Here is a 22,244-nt window from a genome sequence, read left to right as displayed (position 1 = left end):
GCCCGCGGGGCTGATGTGGCGGCCGCCGCCGGGCCGTACCATGGCGCGCGCCGCCGCTCGCGGGGGGGCCGCCCCCCCCCGTGTTCTACCCGCGCCTGAGCACGAGCGCGCGGGTGTCGGCTCGGCATCGCGCGCCTCCCCCTCTCCCATAAGCTTGGTAGCGCCTTCGGGCGAGCCCATGGCGGAGGGTTTGAGGGGGGGGCCGTAGACGGGTTTCGTTTCAGTGTGCTGCCATGTCATCTCCACCCTACCGTTCACCAGGGAGACACGCCGAGGTATCCAAAACGCAGGAAGGCTTCATTTGCCGTCGGTGCCTTTAAATGTCATGGTGCCTCCCTCTTTCCACTTTCCCCAAAATGGTTCAGCCGAACCCCACCTCGGGAGGCTGGAGGGAGCCGCCATGTTGGACTCAACCACCGCGAGGAACGAAATGGGGGAAGCCATAACCGTTGGCAGCGGGGAAGAAGCGGGGATCGCCGCTGGCTCTGCGAAGAGCGGGAGGCGAGAGAGACGGTGACCCCTTCCCCCATCCCCGCCCGGAGCGGGGTGAAAAGAGAGAGGCGCCGGGTGGGGCAGAGCGCCCCCCCGCCCGTTGGTCGGCGCCGCCGCGCGGTGCCCGCTGGGCCGCGCGCACATGGCCCGGCCGTAGGCGCCTCCCTGCCCCTCCCCCGCTCCTTTCGCCCGTCGCGCTCGAGCTGGGAGCGCGCGGCCGGCGGCGGCCCTAGCAGCGACCCCCCCGCCGCCCCCCGCCCATGCAGGACACCGAGGAGAGCCCGGCGGCCGCCGCCGCACCCCAGGCCGAGGGGCCCGGCGAGGAGCCCGAGCAGCCGGGCGGGCCCCCCGCGCCGCCGGCGGAGCCGCAGCAAGAGGAGGAGGAGGAGGGAGAGGAGCAGGAAGCGGGCGAGTCTGAGGCGCCGCCGGGGCCCCCCGAGCCGCCGCCGCCCGCCGCCGAGGAGGCCGCCGCCGCCGAGCAGCCCGAGCCGGAGCCGCAGCCGCCGTCCGGCCGCCAGAGCCCCGAGAAGGCGGAGGCCGCGCCCGAGGCCGAGCCGCCGGCCGGGCCCGAGCCCGAGGCCGAGCCGGCAGCCGAGGCGGACGCCGAGGCCGGGCCCGAGCCGCCGGCAGAGGCCGAGCCGCCGGCCGAGCCCAGCGCGGCGGCCGAGGACGGGGGGGAGGAGGCGGCGCCCGCCGCCCCCGCCGAGCCCGAGGACGAGCTCTCCTTCAGCGACCCCGAGGACTTCGTGGACGACATCAGCGACGAAGGTGCGGCGGGAGCCGGCGGAGGCCGAGCCGGGGCCTGGCGGCGCGGGGGAGGGCGGGGCAGAGGCGGCCGAGGCCGCAGCCGGGGCGCGAGGGGCCGCCGGGCCCGGCGCTGGGGAGGGCACGGCCCCTCCGCGGCCGGGCCGGGCCGGTGCTGCGCGGCCCTGCGGGCGGCCGGTGGCCAAATCCCGCTCCGGAGCTCGTTGTCCCGGCAGCCTTCCGCGGCAGCGCAGCGCTGCTCGCTGCGGCTGTACCGGCTGCGGCGTCTCCACTGTAGCAGCACTTCTCAAGTGCAGTTTCTTCCTGCATGTCTGTGCAGCTCGCCGTGCTGCTTAGTCGCTGTTGTTCTTAAATTGGACGTTAAAATTGGAGTATCAATCTACGGGCCGCCCTGGCAAAGCAGAGTCATCAGCCTGTGTGCTTTCTGTTTGCCTCCGTTAGTTAAACTGAACCGTGCAACCAACTTCTAAATTGTTGATCAGATATTAACGAACTGGACTTATTTGTTTTTTAACACCTCCCGAAGGAACTCTGTAAATAAAACGTATGGGTTGGAGAAGGGTGACTGCTCAGTAAGAGTTGTCACAGGCACTTAATGGCAAGAAGATATGGAAAAATTAGTTCTGATGTTTGAAAGTTCAAACTGAAGCTTTTTTAAGAGTCAATATACAATAATTTCAAATGACAGAACCACTGTGTGGTTACAAAAATAACTATAGGGATAACTAATTTTGGCATAAGGGAGTTAAACTCTAATATCCTTGTTTCTTCCAGATGAGTCTTTCTTGATAAACCGTCTCACTTCTTGGACAACAGATTTGTCTATTTTACCAATACTTGTTCTGACATATGTGCTATCATGGGCCTCTTGTAATGGTTGTGTCTGAACTGGAAAAATGTTTCTTATGGCATTTGGTAGTTTGTTCATAAGTTGGTTGTTTCGGCTGGCACTGAAGCATAGGTGGTGTATGTGCCTTCTAGTACTCCAGTCCTATGTTTAGTTTAATGGAAGACGAGAAAAGTATCATAGGTTAAGAAAGCATATTTTTTTTCTGAATTCAGTAGTTCGTATATCTCTTCTCACTTGTGTGTTTCTTAAGGCCACTTTGGCAAAATTGTCTGCAGAAATATGGCTGGATTCTTGTTGTCAAGTGTTTGCTTGATATGCTTTATCTATGTTTTGGGTGGTTATGTTCATTTCTCTTTTTTTTGCAAAACAAGGCAGATTTCCCATCCTCACCCTTTCTATTATTAAGGATGAATCTGATTAACTTCTCAGTTATATGAACAACACCATATTAGTGACGAAATCAGTGTTTGAAACTGCTGGTTTGGCTTTTCCACATGTGCATGTTACTTCTTGAGCTGTCTTTTTCCTTTCCCCTTACCCTGATTACTCCCCAAGGAGAAAGGCAGTCCATCAGTGTCACTGAGCCTGCGTTATTATAATGCTTATGATAATATCACGTTTTTCAGGAATACTTGCACTAGAGCAGCTTTAGGATTGGACCATCTCAGATATGTTACTTCATTTAACTTTTTTCCAGAATGATGTTGGCGCCACAGAACAGCTGATCCAAGTTCAAGCAAGAAGGGATATGTCAGATAATCATTTAGGTGCAATGTAGCTTTAGTTCAGACAGTGGTGATGGTCCTTAAAACTGGCAGCTGAAGATAGCCGTGTACCCACCACACCCTTCCTTTCTGGTGGAATAAGAGCTGGCTAGACCAGCTCCTTACTCTTTGAAGATTCCTTTGTTCCCAATTTTGAACTTAAGGCAGAAGAGCATGGTACAGTGTAGGTATTTGTCTTTCATCTGTTACAGTTCTCATTGAATGCAGGTGTATTGTGTGTACTTGCACAAGAATAAATTTGTATTACTTGGCTGATCTACAGGTCTACAAAGTCTTTTGTGGGAAGTGGTTATGGAAAAAAATGACTAATGGAGCCTAAATACAAATTATCCTTCTGTGTCTATTTCTTTTTCTCTTGGACGCTTAGGTGGAAGTGACCTTGCTGTTCCTTGTGGAGCACGCTTCCATCTTATATTTAGGAAAAAATATAAGATATGGGACTATTGGGTAAATAAGAAATTTACATGTTGGCATTTTACTGTAATATCAGATTTTAAAATTTTTTTCTTCAGTCCCTGAAGTCTTTTGTAGGCATAGCAGACACTTCAGTGCATGTCTCCTAAATCCTAATCACTTGATTATCTATCCCTGGTGTATTGGTGTATTGTTAGCTACCTGGAGAATAGCTGAGTCCTGAAAGAATATTTTAATATTCAGTCTGTACTAGGAAATAAACTTAATTTCAACAGTCGTCTGTGTTCATCTCTTATGGATCTCTACACGAAGTTTGAACCTGCTCTCAAACTTTGTAGCAGAAAGCCAAAAGAGGGAAACAGGGGAATGTATCCAGAATACATTCAGTTGAACCTTAAACCACTTTTAATCTGTGTGGGCAGAAAATACTGCATAGGGAGTGGTTTCCAGTAGCCATTGCTGTGCTTTGAAAGAAACTAACTTTTTGCTGTTGCATATTCTATTTTTCCTTCTACTTCTTTGCTTACCTGTTTGTTCAAATAGTGCTCCCGAAGTTGTCATCATATGTGAACATGTTTGCTGGGACTAATGCTTCTAGCTTCCTGTCAAGTTTTTTGATCATCTTCACTGATCTGTATGGTTTTGTGCTATCAGAATATCTGTTCTTAACTCTGTTTCTTTATGAGCTTTTCCTGTACTTGAGTTTTTCTTTTCCTATTTTCAGTCTGCTACTCCACTAAGGACTGTATTCTAACTTGTTCCTTAAAGTTCACTTCTAGCAAGCCCAGGAGCTCTTCACTGATCTTTGCACTGTGCACTGTTCACTGAATATTTGCTTTATTCTGCAGTGTAAGTGAGATCTTAGCCATTATTGAATAGCTAGTTAATAGTAACTTCTTTGAACTCTTTTCAAAAATGGATAAAATGTATGTTAGACTTCTGATATAAGTAGTTGAATTTTTCCAAATCCTAAAACTGATTTCTGTTCATAAAACTTCTCTTGTGTCTCATATGCCAGTGCAAATAGGAGAAGTTTGTGGATATAATCTAAAGTGTGCAGAGTAAGTAAAATGTAATGTGGAAGACTGTTGCTTTAACCTCTTTGGCTTTCTTTAGTTACTGTCATGAATAGCAAGTTTTCACGATTTCTGGGTCAATGGTTTTATTATACAAGTTAACATTGTTCAACTTTTTATTTGTGGTTTATACATAAACATGGGCTGTTGAGTTAGAAGTATTACAAAGAGCAATATTTCAAGTCTTACAAAATCTTTGTGGTTCTTGCATCTGTTTATGCATAAACTTCTGTGAAGCATATTGTCCAAATCAAAAGTGGAAAGCTTCACGTGCAATAACCTGTTTGAGTTTAAACTAAAGAAGGTTTGTTTTTTTGTTACGTTGAAATTCAGAGTAAATATTTTTTTCACTTCTAGATGTCTTCCAGCACTGTTACGTTTTTCTGTTTCTGCTTCTAGGCAGAATGACTTAGAATTCCAAACACAGCAAAAGCCTGGTAAAAATGTCTTTAAAATATCAACACATCTAACACTCTTTATCATTTGTTCTCATATTTGAAATGTTTCTACATGTATTTGGTCTTTTTGCTGGTTTGTGAATGTGGTCTATAGTGTGACTCTTCAAGTTTCATCTTTATATTGTAGTTCAGAAGTATAGTGGCACACACTTATTTTCTGTCTAATCTTGAATTTTATAGTGGTCTTCATATAAACTTACTGCAGATACACATGTATGGTTAACTATATTTGGTCTATTTACATGGCATGTGTGAAACTTTCTGTCCTGCTTTTGCCTGCATTTCAGCACACTTGGCTTTTTTGTCAGCAGAATATTAATTCTGGGCCATTTAAATACAGAAAACTAAAAATATCAGTAAACCAGAAATATTCTGCTATTTGTAACTGATATTTGTCTTTAGAACATGATAAGACAATAATGTTAATTGTAAATTGCAGGGACGTTACCAATTAGACTGTAAAAAAGACCCATAATCGAGACAAGGATTAAAACATATGTGTTTGAATAGGATAGCTAGGGAGAGTGTGGGATTTTCTTCCTGAAAAGGTTTAAAAATACTTTGGGTTAAAGATATTTGGCAGACTATGGGGGTATCTTTGTGCTTAGTGATACTAGCTCAATCCCTTAAAGTGATTTTTGATTGTTGGAGATCAGTACAACTCCGTAGCTGGGCAATGCTAGTTTGAGAAATATTTCAGTTCATACATTACCAGTGGGGTTCAGCTGGTGGATACAGAGTAATCTGATAGAATTAACTTCAGGAATAAATTAAAGTTAGATATCCCGAACTCTACAGGAGGTACGTCTAGAATTCTACAGCATAAAACTAATACAGTGTTGTCATTACCGCTTCTAATTTTGTGCACAACTTACAGATGAACCGTATACCTTTTCCAGCTTTTTTTTTAATCCCAGTGCAGTATGCAAGCTGCAAGTGCTGAGTTACAGTGTTTCTGAATGTTCTCAGTTCTATATTTGTTGTAGTAATATTCTGTTCTTCAAGCAATCCCTTCAGAGTAGAAAGAAACTTGAAACTTACAGTGCAGGGACTGAACAACCCACTGTACCAACAAGTACTCTCTATTAGATGATTTAGGAAAGGGGGGGATTAGTATGCTTGAAGAATATCCAGAGTATGAAAAGGTGTGTGCTCATATTCACTTGCTGCATGCTTAATATGGCTTTAAGTGTCTTTACTTAGAATAGCTTCACTTTCTTGTTTAATTAAAGGTTGAGATGGAGCTTTACTTCTCAACCATAATTATAATGATGCTAAGACATGCAGAGCTTCCAGTACAGAAGATAGTTTTAAATTATGCTGCAACTCTTCTAACGTGGGAGGGAGGTACATGTTACATTTCTTTCTATCAAAGTCATCAGGTTATAATTTGGATAGGTCTAATAGTCAGAGCTTGTGTAGTAAGTCTTACAGTTGTCTGCTCTGTCAGCATTTTTGAGGACTTCAAGAGTCAGTTCCAGCTCCTGAAACGAGCTAATAGTATGACTGTTGATGTCCTTAATGTAAGGTATATCTATATGAGAGACTTCAAACTTCAGTCAGTTAACTCTTGTCAAGAAACTGAGAAATCATGCCTTTCGGCAAGGAAGTACTATTAGATCACTGCTGTGTGCTAAAACTTGAAGGAGAAAGTGCCTGTGTTTTGGAGAATGTGATCTTCGTTGGAGTGTTCTGTATTCACTTCAGCTGTTTCTCTGATAGAGCAGAGCATTTATTTGTTACCAGGATTCTTAAAGCATGTTCCCTAAATTTGCAGTTGTCATCTTTTTTTGTTGTTACTATTCTTTTCATCCTTCTGTCTTCTTCTTTCATGATGTAGACTGGTGTCTTAGTTTCTTGTGTGCCTTTTCTTTGCAGAATTGCTTGGTGATGTACTGAAAGATCAGCCACAGGAAGCAGATGGAATTGACTCAGTAATAGTGGTGGATAATGTTCCCCAAGTTGGGCCAGACCGACTTGAGAAGTTGAAGAATGTCATCCATAAAATATTTTCCAAGTTTGGGAAAATTATCAATGAATTTTATCCGGAAGCAGATGGGAAGACAAAGGGGTAAGTCATGATAGCTCCCGCTGGAAACACTCTGTGTTCAGGATGCTTTAGTTAGTTTTGAAAAACATATTTCTGATGCTTTGGAAAAAGACATTTCTTTGAAGCGATGTCTGAAGCTGTCTTCAATATACTGTAAATTTTAGTTCTACTGGGTTGTAAATTAGGTTGTACTAGTGGCAACTGAAAAATAAGAGATGTGTTTTGAGATGTCTGTGAATGAGCAACGACAGCAAGATTTTCAATTTCTAGACGTGGTCTGTTATTCAGGTGGGAAGAGCTGCATACGTGCCCGATACTAGCTGTCATTGCAGTTCTGTGTTGTGTGAATTTGCATTCACCACTTATTCTAGCCCATTTATAGAAAGGAAATCAGTTTTATTCGGATCTTGCCTGTTCAGCTAAGAAGCATATATGTGCATATGTTCAAAGTGGAAATTAATTGTTTTTGACCTTAACTAGTTAGGGACAAGAAGTTATTTTATAGATGTTGTGTACTGAGTTCGGAGTTCATTCCAATTGTTTCTTTTTTAGTATGGACCCGTTACGTAGTTAACACTGAATACACTTTCGTATTCCTTTGCTGCAGGTACATCTTTCTGGAGTACATGTCTCCATCTCACGCGGTGGATGCTGTGAAGAATGCAGATGGATACAAACTGGATAAGCAGCACACTTTCAGAGTCAACCTTTTCACAGACTTTGATAAGTGAGTGCAGCAATCATGTATCTTTATAGCTTTCAGGAGTGATTCTAATCAGGAGTATCTGCATCAAGTGTAACCAATCAAATTGCTCTTGCAGGTACATGACAATCAGCGATGAATGGGAAATCCCTGAGAAACAGCCATTTAAGGATTTGGTAAGGTGTTTTTGAAAAAGTGGGAAGAGTATTTTGCATAATACAAAATGATCACTTCATTGCCGTATTCATATGAAAGTAGAAACCAGATGTGTTAATGGTGTTGATTTAAGTAGCAGCAGTGATCGCATGGTCCTGTTCCTCCGTTTTTGCTGTCATGAAGTGACAGGAAGAACTTAGTGGTTCTGCTTAGTAGTTCCACAGAGGGCAAAACTTAGGGGAAAGAAGGATTTGACCCAAGCCATTTGAAAATGGAATTCTGAAAGCATCTTGTATAATTGTATAATTATAAATGCTGAAGGCAAACTTTCATGGTTGTTACCGCTAGCTTTGTAAAACATCCTGTGAAGAAAGGAGTGGTTTAGGAAAAAAAACAAAACTCAGCTAAATTTTCTTGGTCAGGAAGTGTTGAGTAGCATCGAACAACTGGTCCACCTTTATGACCTATTCTCTTAGCATCCAGTGGTCTGTATTATTTAATTTCATCTTTCAAACTTGTTCGCAGTGGTAAGACTCCAAAGTTGCATGCTGTGTATAAAATAGGCTTCCACCTGCCAGGTGGATATTAATTTGGAGAACTTGTCATCTTAGCCTTTGACTCACTAATGATTTCTTTGCTTTTCTCTTAGGGGAATCTGCGCTACTGGTTGGAAGACCCAGACTGTAGGGATCAATACAGTGTGATCTTTGAGTCAGGAGACCGGACCTCCATTTTTTGGAATGATATCAAGGAACCTGTTCAAATTGAGGACAGAGCAGTGAGTGTCCTGGAAGTGTTGTGCATTGCAGATACGCTGTCAGTCTCCTTCAGTAGTTCTGTAATATTTATAATACTTCACCTTTTTGGTTTAAAAAAGGAAATCCTTTCTTCTGTTGTTAAAATGATGTTTTTCTCTCTTGCTCCCCTAAAGAGGAGGAGTGAGATTGCATCCTTTAGAATTAGACTTAGCTGCTTAGGTAGAAAAAATTTCTGCTTTTGAAGGAATATGGAGTTGTCTTTTAGCTGTCCATGATGCCTGATAGTTTCCTCCTCTGTATATTATAGGTGACTCAGAAAGATACGAAAACTTAGAGTCAGTTTGAAGAGTACTGTTTCTCAGTGCTGAATATATACTTAACTGCTCTTAAGTATGCTGCTTCTAATCACTTTTTGCCTTTCTGCTGACTGTAGAGGTGCAGAAGAGCAATGACATAGCTGGTTTGGTATTAGCATGTGAAGGGGGCAGTTAGTGTACCTGTCTGCTGCAGGGAGTTGACTTCCTGAGAACTGTCTGTTGGTACCCAGGAACTTTTTCTTTCTCATATAACCATTCTGCATCAGCACAAAAACTGACTCTGGGGTGGTGAGTAATCTTGTTCTTCACCGTGGTCCTTGCCCCAGGTCTGTACTGCTGATATCCCTCCACCTTAGGTGAAGGTCAGGAGCTGTATCTTTGGAAGTTTAGAATAATTCTAACTTCTGAGAAGGGTATGTTCTTGCTAGGACTGAAAGCCAAACCTGTTTTCACTGGGTTTAACTATCTATTACTGTACAAAGGACATCACTATTCCTGGGAAACATTTTTTGTGATCAGTAAATTGAAAAAATTTCAATTTGCAGTTTTGAACCTGAAGACTAAGTGCTGTGTATTACGTGCATGAAACTAAATCCCACTCTTAGTGCAAGCTTTCATTAATTCTGGAATATTCATTTAGTAAATGGATTCACAAGGTGTGATGCTGCAAGCCACATATGAATTTTTCTTTTCCCGTAGGAATCCAGCATGAAACTAAACCTTTGTGTATACTTTTTTTCTTCCCCCAGCGGTGGACAGAAACCTATGTACGCTGGTCCCCGAAAGGTACCTACTTGGCTACATTCCACCAGAGAGGCATCGCGCTTTGGGGTGGAGAGAAGTTCAAGCAAATCCAAAGGTTTAGTCACCAGGGAGTACAGCTTATTGACTTCTCGCCTTGTGAAAGGTATAAAATATGACATTTGTTTGGGATTTGGGATCAGAATTACAAAGTGTGTATGTTCTGGTTGCTGTGCTTTCAAATCTCGTGTGTATGGGGTCTTCAGTTTTCCTTTGCTTTTGGAAGTGCTACTTTTCATGTATAAAATCTTTTTTAGAATGAGTGAAACTCTGCCTGAATTTTTTTTGACTTCAGGAAAAATATTTGAAGAAAATAATCTGGAACAATTGTTTGACAGAACTGAATGATAAGTCCTTCAAAGACAGTATTATCCCAGAAAAAAGAAAAACCCTTAAATCATGTGGTGATATCTGTTGTGTTAGATTTTCTAGCTCTTTAAAACTTTGAGTAGCATCTACTATGTCTATAGTATTGAATAAATTCCTTCAGTTTTCTTTCACATTAGACAGCTCTATACAGAAGGCCAAAATCGGATATGATCAGGGTCAGATGCATCTTGTTAGCTTTCAGACAATAGATACTTGGGAGTGATTTGGTTTTATATTTTATTGTAGTGAAGAGAAATCTCTAAATGGAGAAAAGCCTAGCATACCAATAGTTCAAGTTAGCAAAGTCAGTGGATGTTTGTTTGGTTCTAAAACAATAATGTTCTCGTGGCAAAACTCCATAATAAGTAACACTGTATTTGGTGACTTCCCATGGCTTTAAAGACTCGCACGTAAATCTAGAACCTCTTCAGCTAGAAGGATTTGGGGGAAATACCATGTCTTGGAAGCCTTCTCCCCCTCTATCACATTATTCTTATTTTTCCCTCCTCTCCAAAGGACCCCACTGGAGAAAGTGCTGTTTGAAAGTTCCTTGGGTTTGAATATTATTTGGATAAAAACCTGCTTGTGCAAACATGTTAGTTTCAACTACAAACTAATTATTTCTTTTGTAGGTACTTGGTGACCTTCAGCCCGTTGATGGACACACAGGATGACCCTCAGGCTATTATCATCTGGGATATTCTGACTGGGCAAAAGAAGCGAGGATTCCACTGTGAAAACTCAGCTCACTGGCCTATTTTTAAGTAGGTTGAGCAGCAGCAGTAGAGGACCGATTATATAGAGCAAGTTGTCTTAGACTTTCTGTTTAATAAGAAGGCAGTTCTCTAATATTCTTTTCTCTTTTTATTTGCTCAGATGGAGTCACGATGGTAAATTCTTTGCGCGAATGACTTCAGATACACTCAGCATCTATGAAACACCGGTAAGTTTTTGCTTTTTCTTTTTTTTTTCTTTCCCCTCCAACACTTACTGCATTAGAAGGTCAACCTCTCCCATGGTATTTTAACTGATACATTTTAATAATAAACCCTACAAGAGTTAGGCTTAAAAGAAGAGAAATCTCTTTCCTCTTGTCTTTTTCCTTCCTGGGTGAAAAAACTGTAGCTGAACCTGAGAGTAAACTTCATGCTGTGCTTCTAGAAGGCCTAGAGAGCTCAATGTACTACTTGCTAAGAGTCAGTAGCATCAGTTATGTGATATACATATATTCATAATGCAAAAATATGGGATAAATGATTTCCTAATACCCTAAATTTAGTTTCGTACCTTATATGGATTCTAATAATGAGGGTAGAGGGCCATCTATGAGGGCCATATAAGAATATATTGCTAATATGAAAATTCCTTTTCTCTTTTCTTTTTTTTCTTTTTTTTTTTTAGTCTATGGGTTTGTTGGATAAAAAAAGCTTGAAAATCACTGGGATAAGGTGAGTATATTCCTCTGTAAAGATATCTCTTCTCTTTAGTTGTAGTTTTCGGATATCTGGGACTGTATTATAAGAGGGATCCTTAGACTGTTAGGTAAACAGCCTAATATCTTGAAGTGGTCAGGTTAGACAAACTGTCAAAAAGGAAAGGAAGATTGTCTGTTTACTGATGTCCACAGGTGGCAGCTTTTGTGTGTTGAAATACTCTTCGTAGTCCTGGTTAATCTAAGGGCCCTAGCTTGGAAGTCCTGTTCCTTCTGTACAAAACCAAACTGGAATGCAGTTTGTTAGGGAATACCTGTTAGGATTTGCATGTTGGCTTAAAACAGTGTGCTGTATACTAACCACTGACATGGAACTACGTTGTTTTATGCATGTCTACACAATAGACATTATGATTCCTGAAACTCTTTGATGTGCCTTTCTTTAAGGCAGTAAGAAGATTAAGTGTACACGGGTGCAAGAGTATTGTTTTCAGTGTAATTTAATAGGCGATTTTTTTTGTTGTTGTTCATCAATTTAATGAGTCTGTTTCTTAGACCTATTGGGATTACTTGGTAAAGGGATCATACCTTCTCTTCACTTAATGAAATCTACTGGTTTGATAGCACTGGCTCTATAGCAAGTGTAAATGGTAGTTTAAAAGTGGGCTTTGTTATGATATGTGCAAGGTTATTAAAGTGTTCCCAATTATTTGTCTGTATTTGCCTTTATTATTGAGAGTTGGTATTTGTCTGCAGTTGGGTTGAATCACTTTAATGTTCAGTTACAGTACTGAAAATAGTTTCTGCTTGTAACATTTCTAACTAAAAAATAAAATGGAATATTTCTAACTTCTTTTGTGTAGAGACTTTTCATGGTCTCCAGGTGGTAACATAATTGCTTTCTGGGTGCCTGAGGACAAAGACATCCCAGCAAGAGTGACTTTGATGCAGCTGCCTTCTAGACAAGAAATTCGTGTGCGGAATTTGTTCAATGTCGTAGATTGTAAACTACACTGGCAGAAGAATGGGGATTACCTGTGTGTGAAGGTAGACAGGACTCCCAAAGGTACACAGGTGTGTGGATTCTGGTTCTGTTCATAAAACTTGTTTTTGTCTCATGCTGACACCTAATTCTCTTATGTTACCATCTTTTAATATAGACAGATGAGTGTAAATTACATGATAAAGCTATTTTTTTCATTGGAATTTGAAGTATGGTATGTGAAGTGCCATGTGCACATAATGTTTGCATCCAAGATTTGCTTTAAGTTTACTAGCATCTTGGACTTGTTTTTAAAATGGATGAAGTCTAGACCCCACCTCTCTTCCTGCTCACAGCTGTGCAGTTGCTGAATCCGTAGATAATGCTGCATAACATACCATATGTTTATCTATATTAATTATATTAATTATATTTCTTAGCAGTCTGAAAAGGAACAAATTTTTGTAAAGAACTCATATGTTGTTCTTTATCAGAACAAGAATTTGGAATGTGTTAGGTAATGAAAACCGAAATGAAGCATACTGAATATATCTGCTTTATTCTAGGAAACAAATCTCAAGTCTTTAACTCTAATTACAAGTACTGTCAGGCCAATTGTTTAGTCATCCTTCTATTCCTAGTGATTGAAATTGTTTACTATACTGCTTCTAGACTGAATAATGAGTTGATCTTGGCCTTCACAGGGGGTAGTGACCAACTTTGAGATATTCCGAATGAGAGAAAAACAAGTGCCAGTGGACGTGGTAGAAATGAAAGGTAATGCCAAGTATTTCCTTACTCTTGATCTCTAACAGTGTTTTAGGCAACCTTTTATTGTAGACATTTGCCCCATTCTTAGTAACTCCCACCAGCACCTGACAGTTGTTAATGATGATTAGGAAGCCAGCTTTTTTTTTGGTGGGAATTATAGTATTTGTGTTGCAGGACTTCTTGTGTAAAATCTGAGAAGTCAAACTTTAGTTGCTATTCATGCTTGTAGTTGATTTAAAAAGTGGCAGAACTGAAAATACCTTATTAGTAAAGATGCTAAGGCTTATCTGAGCATATTCTGTAGCAGATGAAAATTTGGAGTCAATGCTTGTGACTGAAACACTTTCTATAGAAAGTCCTGCATTTGCTTCATCAACCTTTGTTCTATGAGGTAGTCTTTATAGCAGTATTTAACTGATGGTTCCTGTCTTCAGTATCTTGCTTTTCTTTGGTAACTGCTTGAAGTCAAAGCTTTGTGTTGTCTTTTGACTGAGTTTTGACTCCTCTTTACTTTTGTTACAGAAAGCATCATAGCCTTTGCCTGGGAACCAAATGGAAGCAAGTTTGCTGTGTTGCATGGAGAAACTCCGCGAATTTCAGTTTCCTTTTACCATGTTAAAAACAATGGGAAAATAGAACTGATAAGTAAGTGACTAAAAAAAACTGGTGGAAGGTGCAGATATTAAGCATTTTGCATGGCAATAGCCTAGGCAATAGACTCACAGTTGTAGTTTTCTGGTAAATGGTGTGACGTGAGGTGTATGCCTAACACTGTCTTCTAGAAACCTGAGTTTCTGGTGACATCTAAACTATGTTTTCACTTGGACTCGGTCCAAGATCTGGGAATAGAAGGCTTATTAGCCAGAATAACTTTGTGGCCTTTGGGAATTCCATGCAAGGCGATAGTACAGACTTAATCAGCTCACTTTAGATGTAATTTACGTCCAGGTCAAGTGGTATGGTCTTCTGACCTTTCTCCTCTTTTCTGCTAGCTTTGCATGTTCTGCTACTATTGGGTTTTGTCTTTAGAAGCGTAGAGCTAATCTTGTTAGGACTTACTTGCAGAGTTCAGAAATGCCTTTTGAGCAATGGGTGGAGTCAACTGCTTATAAACTACTTGATGGCATTGGATTGAGACTTCTTTCTCCATCTGTATTGTTTCCTTCCAGAAACATTTGACAAACAGCAGGCAAACACGATATTCTGGAGTCCTCAAGGACAGTTTGTAGTATTGGCTGGCCTCAGAAGGTGGGTGTTTCATGGGTTACTGAACAGCACATTCATTTTAAAACAGGAAAAAGGCTGAAATATCTTATCAAGAAATGTATAATATCTCCATGAATGTCCTTAATGCAAACTTTCATAACTTTGAAATGGACAAAACAATTTTGCGTGCTAATTCTTTTTTGTTGCTGTTGTTGAATGTCTACTTATATTAAGGGCTCTCTGAAGAATCTAACTTTGACCTATTGTAATTTGTCAGTTGTATTCTAATAGGTACTTGATCTTGCTAAGGCTTACAAGGGTTTTAATTGCTTGTAAACTGTCCCAGTTATATTGTTATGTACATACTACTATCACTTTGCAAAAGCAAAGGAAAGCAAGAGATGCCATTTCATGGTGTAGCTTAGTTTTTTGTAACTTTTGCTTGCTATTTCTGCTACATCAATTGAAGAATGAATTTTTCAACAAAATAGTGGATATTTAGAAACACTCTTCAGTTGTTTATAAGTTAAACATTGACTTTGGACAAATCCAGCTTGTACCACGCATGACTGCTCTTTTGCGTGTCTGCAGTTGTCAAAAGCCTTTATTTAATCAGTTGAGTATTATTTGCCTTTCCATGTTTTCAGAAAAGCCCTGCTCATCTTAGAAATCTGTTTTTATTTTTGGTCTTGTTTTCACTACTTAAATATGTCTAAGCATATGATTGTTGAACTGTGGCTGTACCTCAGCTGTCACCTGGCTTCATTATGACTTTAAGAATAGAAACAAAATAGGTAAGGGTCTCTTAACATAGAAACAAAGATGTATAATGTGTCATTCTTTTGTTGCTTCGTTCATCACATTGTTTCACACACTAGCATAGCCCAATTTTTAAAGGCATTCCACAACTGCATCTTTACAACTCCTCACTACAAGGATAATTCTTTAGAGCAACCAACAAACAGTCTAATATCCCACATACGTTTCCGTGGCTTTAAAACAACCTGTCTTGCTTTGTCTTTGCAGCATGAATGGTGCCTTAGCATTTGTTGATACATCTGACTGCACTATGATGAATATTGCTGAACACTATACAGCTTCAGATGTGGAATGGGATCCTACAGGCAGATACATTGTGACTTCTGTGTCTTGGTGGAGTCACAAGGTACTAATACTTTTTTTTTTCTGTCTTTCTTACAGAGGTATTGAAAAGGCCTTTTGATTAGGAAGAGAAAATTGACACCTGTCATTCTTCATATGTCGTAACCTGCACCATAGTTTTATCCATTAATCTCTAACCAGTTAGGTTTAAGCCATTAGCTTTGTTGTTTTCCAAAATAAGTTTTGGAAGGGCAGTTCATGAATCTGAACTGAGTATCCTTTTTCTGAATTGGTCCATACGGAACAGCAAGATACACTGTGCCTATCTTACTTACTATCACATGGTTCTAGCCACTGCAGAACCCTTTCCTGTACAGGTATAGAGTCTTAGACTTTAGGATATGATAAAGGGGTTGCTAAGTTTCAAATTGTTGTGATCCTTCAGAAGATAACTTCTTGCAAAGCTGTTGTGGAATAAATGGATTCTGTGGCGTTGGGGTTTTTTTTTGAGGCACTGGACTTCTGCAGAGAAGGCACTAACAAGAATACCCATGTTTGTTTGACTAATAATGTTGATTTTTTATGAAAGGCCTTAAAAGACATGGAGTAAGGTCCAGAGTATTAAGTTATAACTTATCTTGACTAAGATGACTCACTACTCTTTCAGGTAGACAACGCATATTGGTTATGGACCTTTCAAGGCCGTCTGCTTCAGAAGAACAATAAAGACAGGTTCTGTCAGCTTCTTTGGAGACCCCGACCACCTACTTTGCTCAGTGAGGATCAGATAAAGGTAGTGTATTCCACTGACGTTGATTTGGTGTATAAGCATATGTGGCTTATTTCTTCCTGAGGAGTATGAGATCTGAACTGTTACCAAGTTATGGAATTGCTTTTCTCTCTGGGTTTATGGAAAAACTGCTATATTGCCATAGGAGACCTCACTTCTGGGGATGACTGTAGATATTAACTGCTCTGTAATTCCGGAATAGAAGTGGTGGCCAGTTGTGCTTACTGATAGGGTCCAGTGAAAAGTTATAAAGAAGAACAAGACAGAACTTAGCTATCCAGACTCCACTAGTTGCATGTTTACAGAAGCATTTACATTATCTATAGGTACAAGCCAGGAATTGCAAATAAAATTATAATGAAGAAGAGTTGCCTGGAAGAGAGATGTTTTGCAAAAACGCTGAACCTGCCTAGGCCTACCAAAAGTCACTCTTACGGAATATGATGGTTGTGGTTGCTGGTCTCCTATCTTAATTGAAATAAAATTCCCTGTTTTTCAGCAAATTAAGAAGGACCTGAAGAAATACTCCAAGATTTTTGAACAGAAGGATCGTCTGAGCCAGTCCAAAGCTTCAAAGGCAAGACACTTTTGGACACTAATAATGTAGATGAAAATTTTGTAGCTTATACCTTGTTATTTTGTAGTGATTGTATATGAGTTAAATTTCTTATCTTGAATAACAAAACATCTGTGCTTATTTGAATCCCATTGTTTAGAGCTTGTTCTAACTGGAAATTCAGACAAATGCTGCTGAATTCTCAGCTTAAACAGTAATGAATCTGGAGAGGTGCTAGCGATACCTCATTTAGCAAAGGTGCTGAAATTTATAGAGTTTTAGTGACTTGCTGTATTAGCCACTCTTTAATTAAAACCTCAGCAGAACAGCTTTTTGATTACATAGGAGAAAGATCTCTTGTGCTGGGGGGAGGAATGTCAGTAGAAGGTATATTCATGAGCAAAAAGCTTGACTTGTTAACAAATGTATCCCATGTGGATTTATTGAGGGGGTTTATTAACTACATTTTTCTGCCTCTGTAGGAGCTGGTGGAAAGGAGGCGTACAATGATGGAAGAGTTCAGAAAGTACCGCAAGATGGCACAGGAGTTGTACATGGAACAGAGGAATGAGCGTTTAGAGCTTCGAGGAGGTAAGCCACACACAGCACTTGTAAAGACTTGTTGCTAAATAACTACTACTTGTTACCACATAACTGCTCTGTTCTGGGAATTCATTCACTTTTTCTCTCCCTCTGTTTTCTGCCAAAACTAGTTTCTTGTTCTCTCAGGGTTGTTCACTGTCCTTTTTCTCTTGAGTCTCAGCAAATTTGGATTTTGCACAGGAGAAAACTCATAGTGCTGGCTACCAAATTCTTTAGTACCTGTGTTGCATCATCTTCCCCCCTGCCCTTCCCCAGGCTAAGTATCGTCTTGACCTTGGGATAAGACTGTAAAGAGGGTTTGGGTGTTGCATTTAACCAAAAAATCCTCAAAACCCTATAGTGAGAGATGCCTTGTTCGGCTTTTGGATGTAATGAATTTGGTATGTCCTTGTTCTGATTCAAAGCACCAAATACCTCTAATTTCCCTGCAGTTTTAAAGAACATATTTAAGTGCCTCAAAACCTTCCCTGGTTGCCTCATTCAAGGCATTCAGTATTAATGCTTTCTCCCTTCCAGGGGTGGACACAGATGAACTGGACAGCAATGTTGATGACTGGGAGGAGGAGACCGTTGAGTTTTTTATCAATGAAGAAATTATTACCATTGCAGAACCAGAGTAATCTGATAAAACTGTGGTAAGATAGTTTACCTCTCAGTGGAGAAAATTTTCTATACATTCAGTAGTCTGCTTCAGAAAGTTAGACCCGTTTAGTGCACGAGTGAATGTGTTAACTTCTGACATTTCTATGCTACTCAGTGGCTAGAGGGGACAAACAAAAGCTTTTCTAAAAACAATCTCAGACCGTCAGGTTTATGAGCTGAACTGAGCAGAGTGCTCTCTCTGTCCTGTCTTGCTAGAGTGATCAAATCCATGACAGAGCCAGGATCAGCTTTTAAACACAGTGCTTTCAAAACTCTCAAAGCTCTGTCAGTAGCAGGAAAAACTTTTATAATTAGTATTAGATAGAAATTCTGTCTTTTGGAAAGATTTTGTATTGTTTCAAGACTGGACAGTTTAAATAGTGTAGTAAAGACTATTTAGGAAGTTGACTTTGGACTGATTTAACTTTGAGTAGATATTTAAATATCCACATGAGCTCTGCTATCACATTCTAGAAACATTGGTTGGAATAATCAGCAGATTATAATGTATTGCCTGTCACTGCTTGTTGCTGATTTTTTTTTTTTGTTTAATCCAATGCTTTTCCCAATTTGTATATTAATATTGTATATTTATATGTCAAAAACAGAGGCTAGTTTCAGCAGCTGATGTACAAAATGTTCTCTTAGGAAGCTTGAAATTGCTGTATTCAGAAGGGAAAGGATTGTTTGATAGCAAAGGCACTTACATAGGACTTAAAACCTGGACTGCATTCCTGTTCTGTCACAGAGCCTAAGACTTCACTTAGGGAAGAGGAAGGGGAGACTGGAAGCATACCTTCTGCAGGTGTGAGTCACCCTACAGCTCTTAGGCTCCAAATATCTAATGGAATTGAAGTAAAATATGAACAGTGCACCTCTTGTATGTGTCCAAAAACTTAATAGCCTTAGAATATTTAATACATTTGCATCTAGCTATCCTGATTTACCGTGTCCCATACCTGGGAGATGTTATATGGAGGGAAAAGGGAGAAAAACTGCCTAGTATTTGGATTTAAGTAAGCATCAGTTTAAGAACAAGTGTAATGCATGCTCGTAACTTTTCTGCAGCATCTGTGGTAAAGTTGAGCTGTTTGTATAAAGCACAGTAACTGACTCATCTCTTTTCCTTTTCTGCAGCACCACCATATCTTGCGCTGAAAAGAGGTTCGTTCATTTTCAGAAAGCCTACATCAATTTTGGAATTTTTAATCCATATTCTCACACTCTGGAAGGGTGGATGCATCAGGTTTTCACCATTTTGACACATTGTAGTGCCTTTAAATCTTGCTGCCTGCTACAGTGGGATATTGGAAAGGCGCTGCTTTTAAATTTTTTTTTTTATGAATTGTTTTTCTTTTTAAATCCACTACTACCAGTATTTACTTCCTGACTCCTGTGCAGTGCTTACCAACTGGCAGGTTTTCACTATTGCCAGTGAGGTGAGTTTCATCAGTGCACCTCTGTCTTACACACACGATGTTTCTGTTTCAGGACTCTTTTTATGTCCCAAGTGCATGGACAGGTATTCATTTTGTTTGGAGAAAAGTCAGCAGAACCGTTTTTTGTATGATGTGTTTTAGTGTGCTGAAGCAGCACTACAGTGGGCTATATCCTCCTCCTTTCAGATTGGGAAAGGATCTCTCCCTCAATGAGCTGAATATGGAAATAAAAGCAGACCTATACTAAAACCAGGCTGGCTATGCGTTGTTTGTAGGGATTCTTTCCCTGAATCACTAATGTCAAACATGCCCTGAATAATAATAGTGTGTTTGCTATACTGAATCCACAGTTGCTTTGGGTTATTTTTTATCTTGGTTCGTCATGGCTATTCTGATTGTTTTTATTTTGTTTTTTTAACAGTGATGTTAACTCATTACAGGTTGACCTGTTAACTATAGCGGAGGGACAGGAAAATGAGTGCGTTTCTTAAACCTTCTTACAAACTGATACTAGCCTCAGGAATTATAGAATTAGTTTGAGTCATATTAATGAGCATTCACTAGAGAATATTTCTCTGAAAGTTTTCATATACATGCCTTAGGCTCCCCATTACATATGTATTTTCATGTCTAGAGCCCTCTGTGTTAAGAGGGGAAAAAGTGTACTTAAACTTGGTAGAGTGGAGTGGTGGAGCAACTTCATATTTGTATCTATGAGCAGAAATTCTCTTCTGGATCTAGACAGGGTAAGGAGATGGCCAGCCTGCTGCTTTCCCTCTGAGGGGCAGAGGAGAATGAGGATCTTCACCTGCCTCCTCTCCAGGGCCTGCCAGAGAAGTTGCCCGCAAGCCTTCCTGACTCTCTTTTTAATCTCCCCTCTCACCTGAAAATAGCAGGTTCTCTGACAGACCTGAAGTGGAAGGCAGAAAGTAACCTCTGGCAAAGGGTAGCGCCATACAGCTGAAGGCAGCCAAGGCACAGTAATGTTTCTGCCACTCGCTTTTCTTTGTCCTTCGGCGAGCTTCCTGTGCTGGCAAATGCACAAAGCCCTCAATTAACTTCCGCGTTCCCTTTGCTGCGAAGGTGCTTCAAAAGGACAGTTCTGTGTTTTTCCAGAAGTCTGTATTAGTTTCCAGTTTTCTGCTTTTATTCATTCATACTCCATGTATACAGGGATATGGATGATTAAAGTTTTGTCTGAAATATGTACCAATCCCTTAACTGGATTGGGGAGGGAAAAAAAAATCTTTGCTTTCTGCCAAAACAATACAAAAGGACTCCTAGCACATGCAGGTATTCTTCGGTAATGGCTTAAACTTCTAGAGCAAAATGATCTAATTAGCCTTTGGTTGTGGAGAGCTATCTTGTAGACCATTTACCAAGAACTTACTGATAATGAGTTTAAAGAGTGTTTTTGTCCGCCTCTATGCAATGAAGTTTTAGTAGGCTCTTGTCTTTTATTCCTGGCCATTTTCAAAGTAAACAAATGTAATGCCAATGTTAAATGAATTGAATCCTTTTCTCCCAGCGCTCTTCTCTGACATGTGCTAAACGTGTGTCTTGATCATCAGTAAGAAAACCTTGATGCTCCTATAGGAGCTTTGGAAGCTGACAGGACAGTTGTCCTGACCAGCAGTTAAGGCCTCTTGTCTCTAATACTGGTATTTCTGACACTGTTCACTTAAATTGCTGCCTTTTCTGTAGCATTTCTTATTTCAAATGCCTCTTGTAAATTATGTGCAACAGGAATTGCTTTATGAGTATGTATTTGGCAAACTAGTCTACTTGGCATATCTCAGAATAACCCTAGGAATTGCACTGGGGGAGGAAGCATCCTGTCGGGTGGAATCCATGTTGGTTTAATGCTTCAAGTGCTCTGTGCCATGGCCTTCAGCCTGCAGTCTGTGGCCCTTGTAGGGGCTTCTGAAAGATGATCAAGAGAAGCAGGTTTCTAAGTACTGTATGTAGGGAGGGAGGCAGCAAAAAGCTTCCTACAGCAGTTGCACCTCCACTGAAAGCCTTCAGGGGTCTAGAATATGAAAAAATGGAAGCAGCATTAAGTAGGATAGTCTCATTGTATTTGTCAGTGTTGTCTTTTTAAATATTTTAAATGATTGTTTTTGAATAGCAAGACTAACTGGAACAATTAATATAATCGTGGTTCCTGAAATTGGGCTAGTCTTCACTCCCATAGGCTGTATTTTGAATTTGTAATGAATAAACTTTCTCATGATCTTATAACCACCTACACTTCATAGAGCAAGTTTTGTTCACTTGCTATACTAAGTTTTAATCTCTTAAGTTCTAGTACTTTTTTCGTTAAAGCTTTACTGTAACTTTATGATTTTTGATTCTTTTACTGTCAATAAATAATGAAGACAAAAGGTAAATGTGTTGTGTTTTTAAAGTAAGGCATTAGAATGAATGGACTGACGATAAAAGTACTGAAGGGTTGCCTCCCTGAAAGTGGGTTATGAAATGCCGCTTGCATGAAGTGGCAATTCCACGGAAGTTTGCACTTAGTTCAGAGGAGGTAGCAAACTGTTTCCTGACTGTCTCAATAGCTGCTGTTAGTTCTTGTATGAGCCTGGAGGGCTGGGATGTTTCCTGCACGCTGCTCAGCTCAGCCAAGCATGGGCCCCTGTATCTGGCTGTGCTGTGTTTGCTCCCAGAGCACAGAGGGGAGGAGAAATCTGGAGTCCTAAGGCAGAAAATGAAGGATGTAGCC

General features: G+C 40.7%; 1 protein-coding gene across 1 annotated transcript; it reads left to right on the top strand.

Moving 5' to 3' along the window:
- Positions 1 to 626: 626 nt before the first annotated feature.
- On the top strand, positions 627 to 19,768 carry EIF3B (eukaryotic translation initiation factor 3 subunit B). The gene is made up of 19 exons (XM_064520172.1): positions 627 to 1,260; positions 6,719 to 6,911; positions 7,498 to 7,617; positions 7,712 to 7,769; positions 8,399 to 8,527; positions 9,574 to 9,731; positions 10,627 to 10,758; positions 10,871 to 10,937; positions 11,396 to 11,442; positions 12,290 to 12,500; positions 13,113 to 13,185; positions 13,702 to 13,824; positions 14,349 to 14,427; positions 15,412 to 15,550; positions 16,154 to 16,279; positions 16,776 to 16,853; positions 17,315 to 17,423; positions 17,952 to 18,070; positions 19,215 to 19,768. Exons 1-18 carry the CDS (start codon positions 753 to 755, stop codon positions 18,053 to 18,055), a joined length of 2,454 nt encoding a protein of 817 aa, XP_064376242.1. The 5' UTR covers positions 627 to 752; the 3' UTR covers positions 18,056 to 18,070; positions 19,215 to 19,768.
- Positions 19,769 to 22,244: the final 2,476 nt, after the last annotated feature.

The sequence above is a fragment of the Dromaius novaehollandiae genome, chromosome 14 (assembly GCF_036370855.1).
Source record: "Dromaius novaehollandiae isolate bDroNov1 chromosome 14, bDroNov1.hap1, whole genome shotgun sequence".
In the NCBI taxonomy this organism is placed as follows: domain Eukaryota; kingdom Metazoa; phylum Chordata; class Aves; order Casuariiformes; family Dromaiidae; genus Dromaius; species Dromaius novaehollandiae.
The sequence above is the reverse complement of the archived record's forward strand: the minus strand, read 5'-3'. Positions and strand labels throughout refer to the sequence as shown.

Coding starts and splice junctions, on each gene's coding strand:
- EIF3B (XM_064520172.1), top strand. CDS start 753: ATGCAGGACACCGAGGAGAGCCCGGCGGCCGCCGCCGCACCCCAGGCC. Junction 1,261..6,718: donor GGACGACATCAGCGACGAAG/GTGCGGCGGGAG, acceptor TTTTCTTTGCAG/AATTGCTTGGTGATGTACTG. Junction 10,938..11,395: donor TCAGCATCTATGAAACACCG/GTAAGTTTTTGC, acceptor TTTTTTTTTTAG/TCTATGGGTTTGTTGGATAA.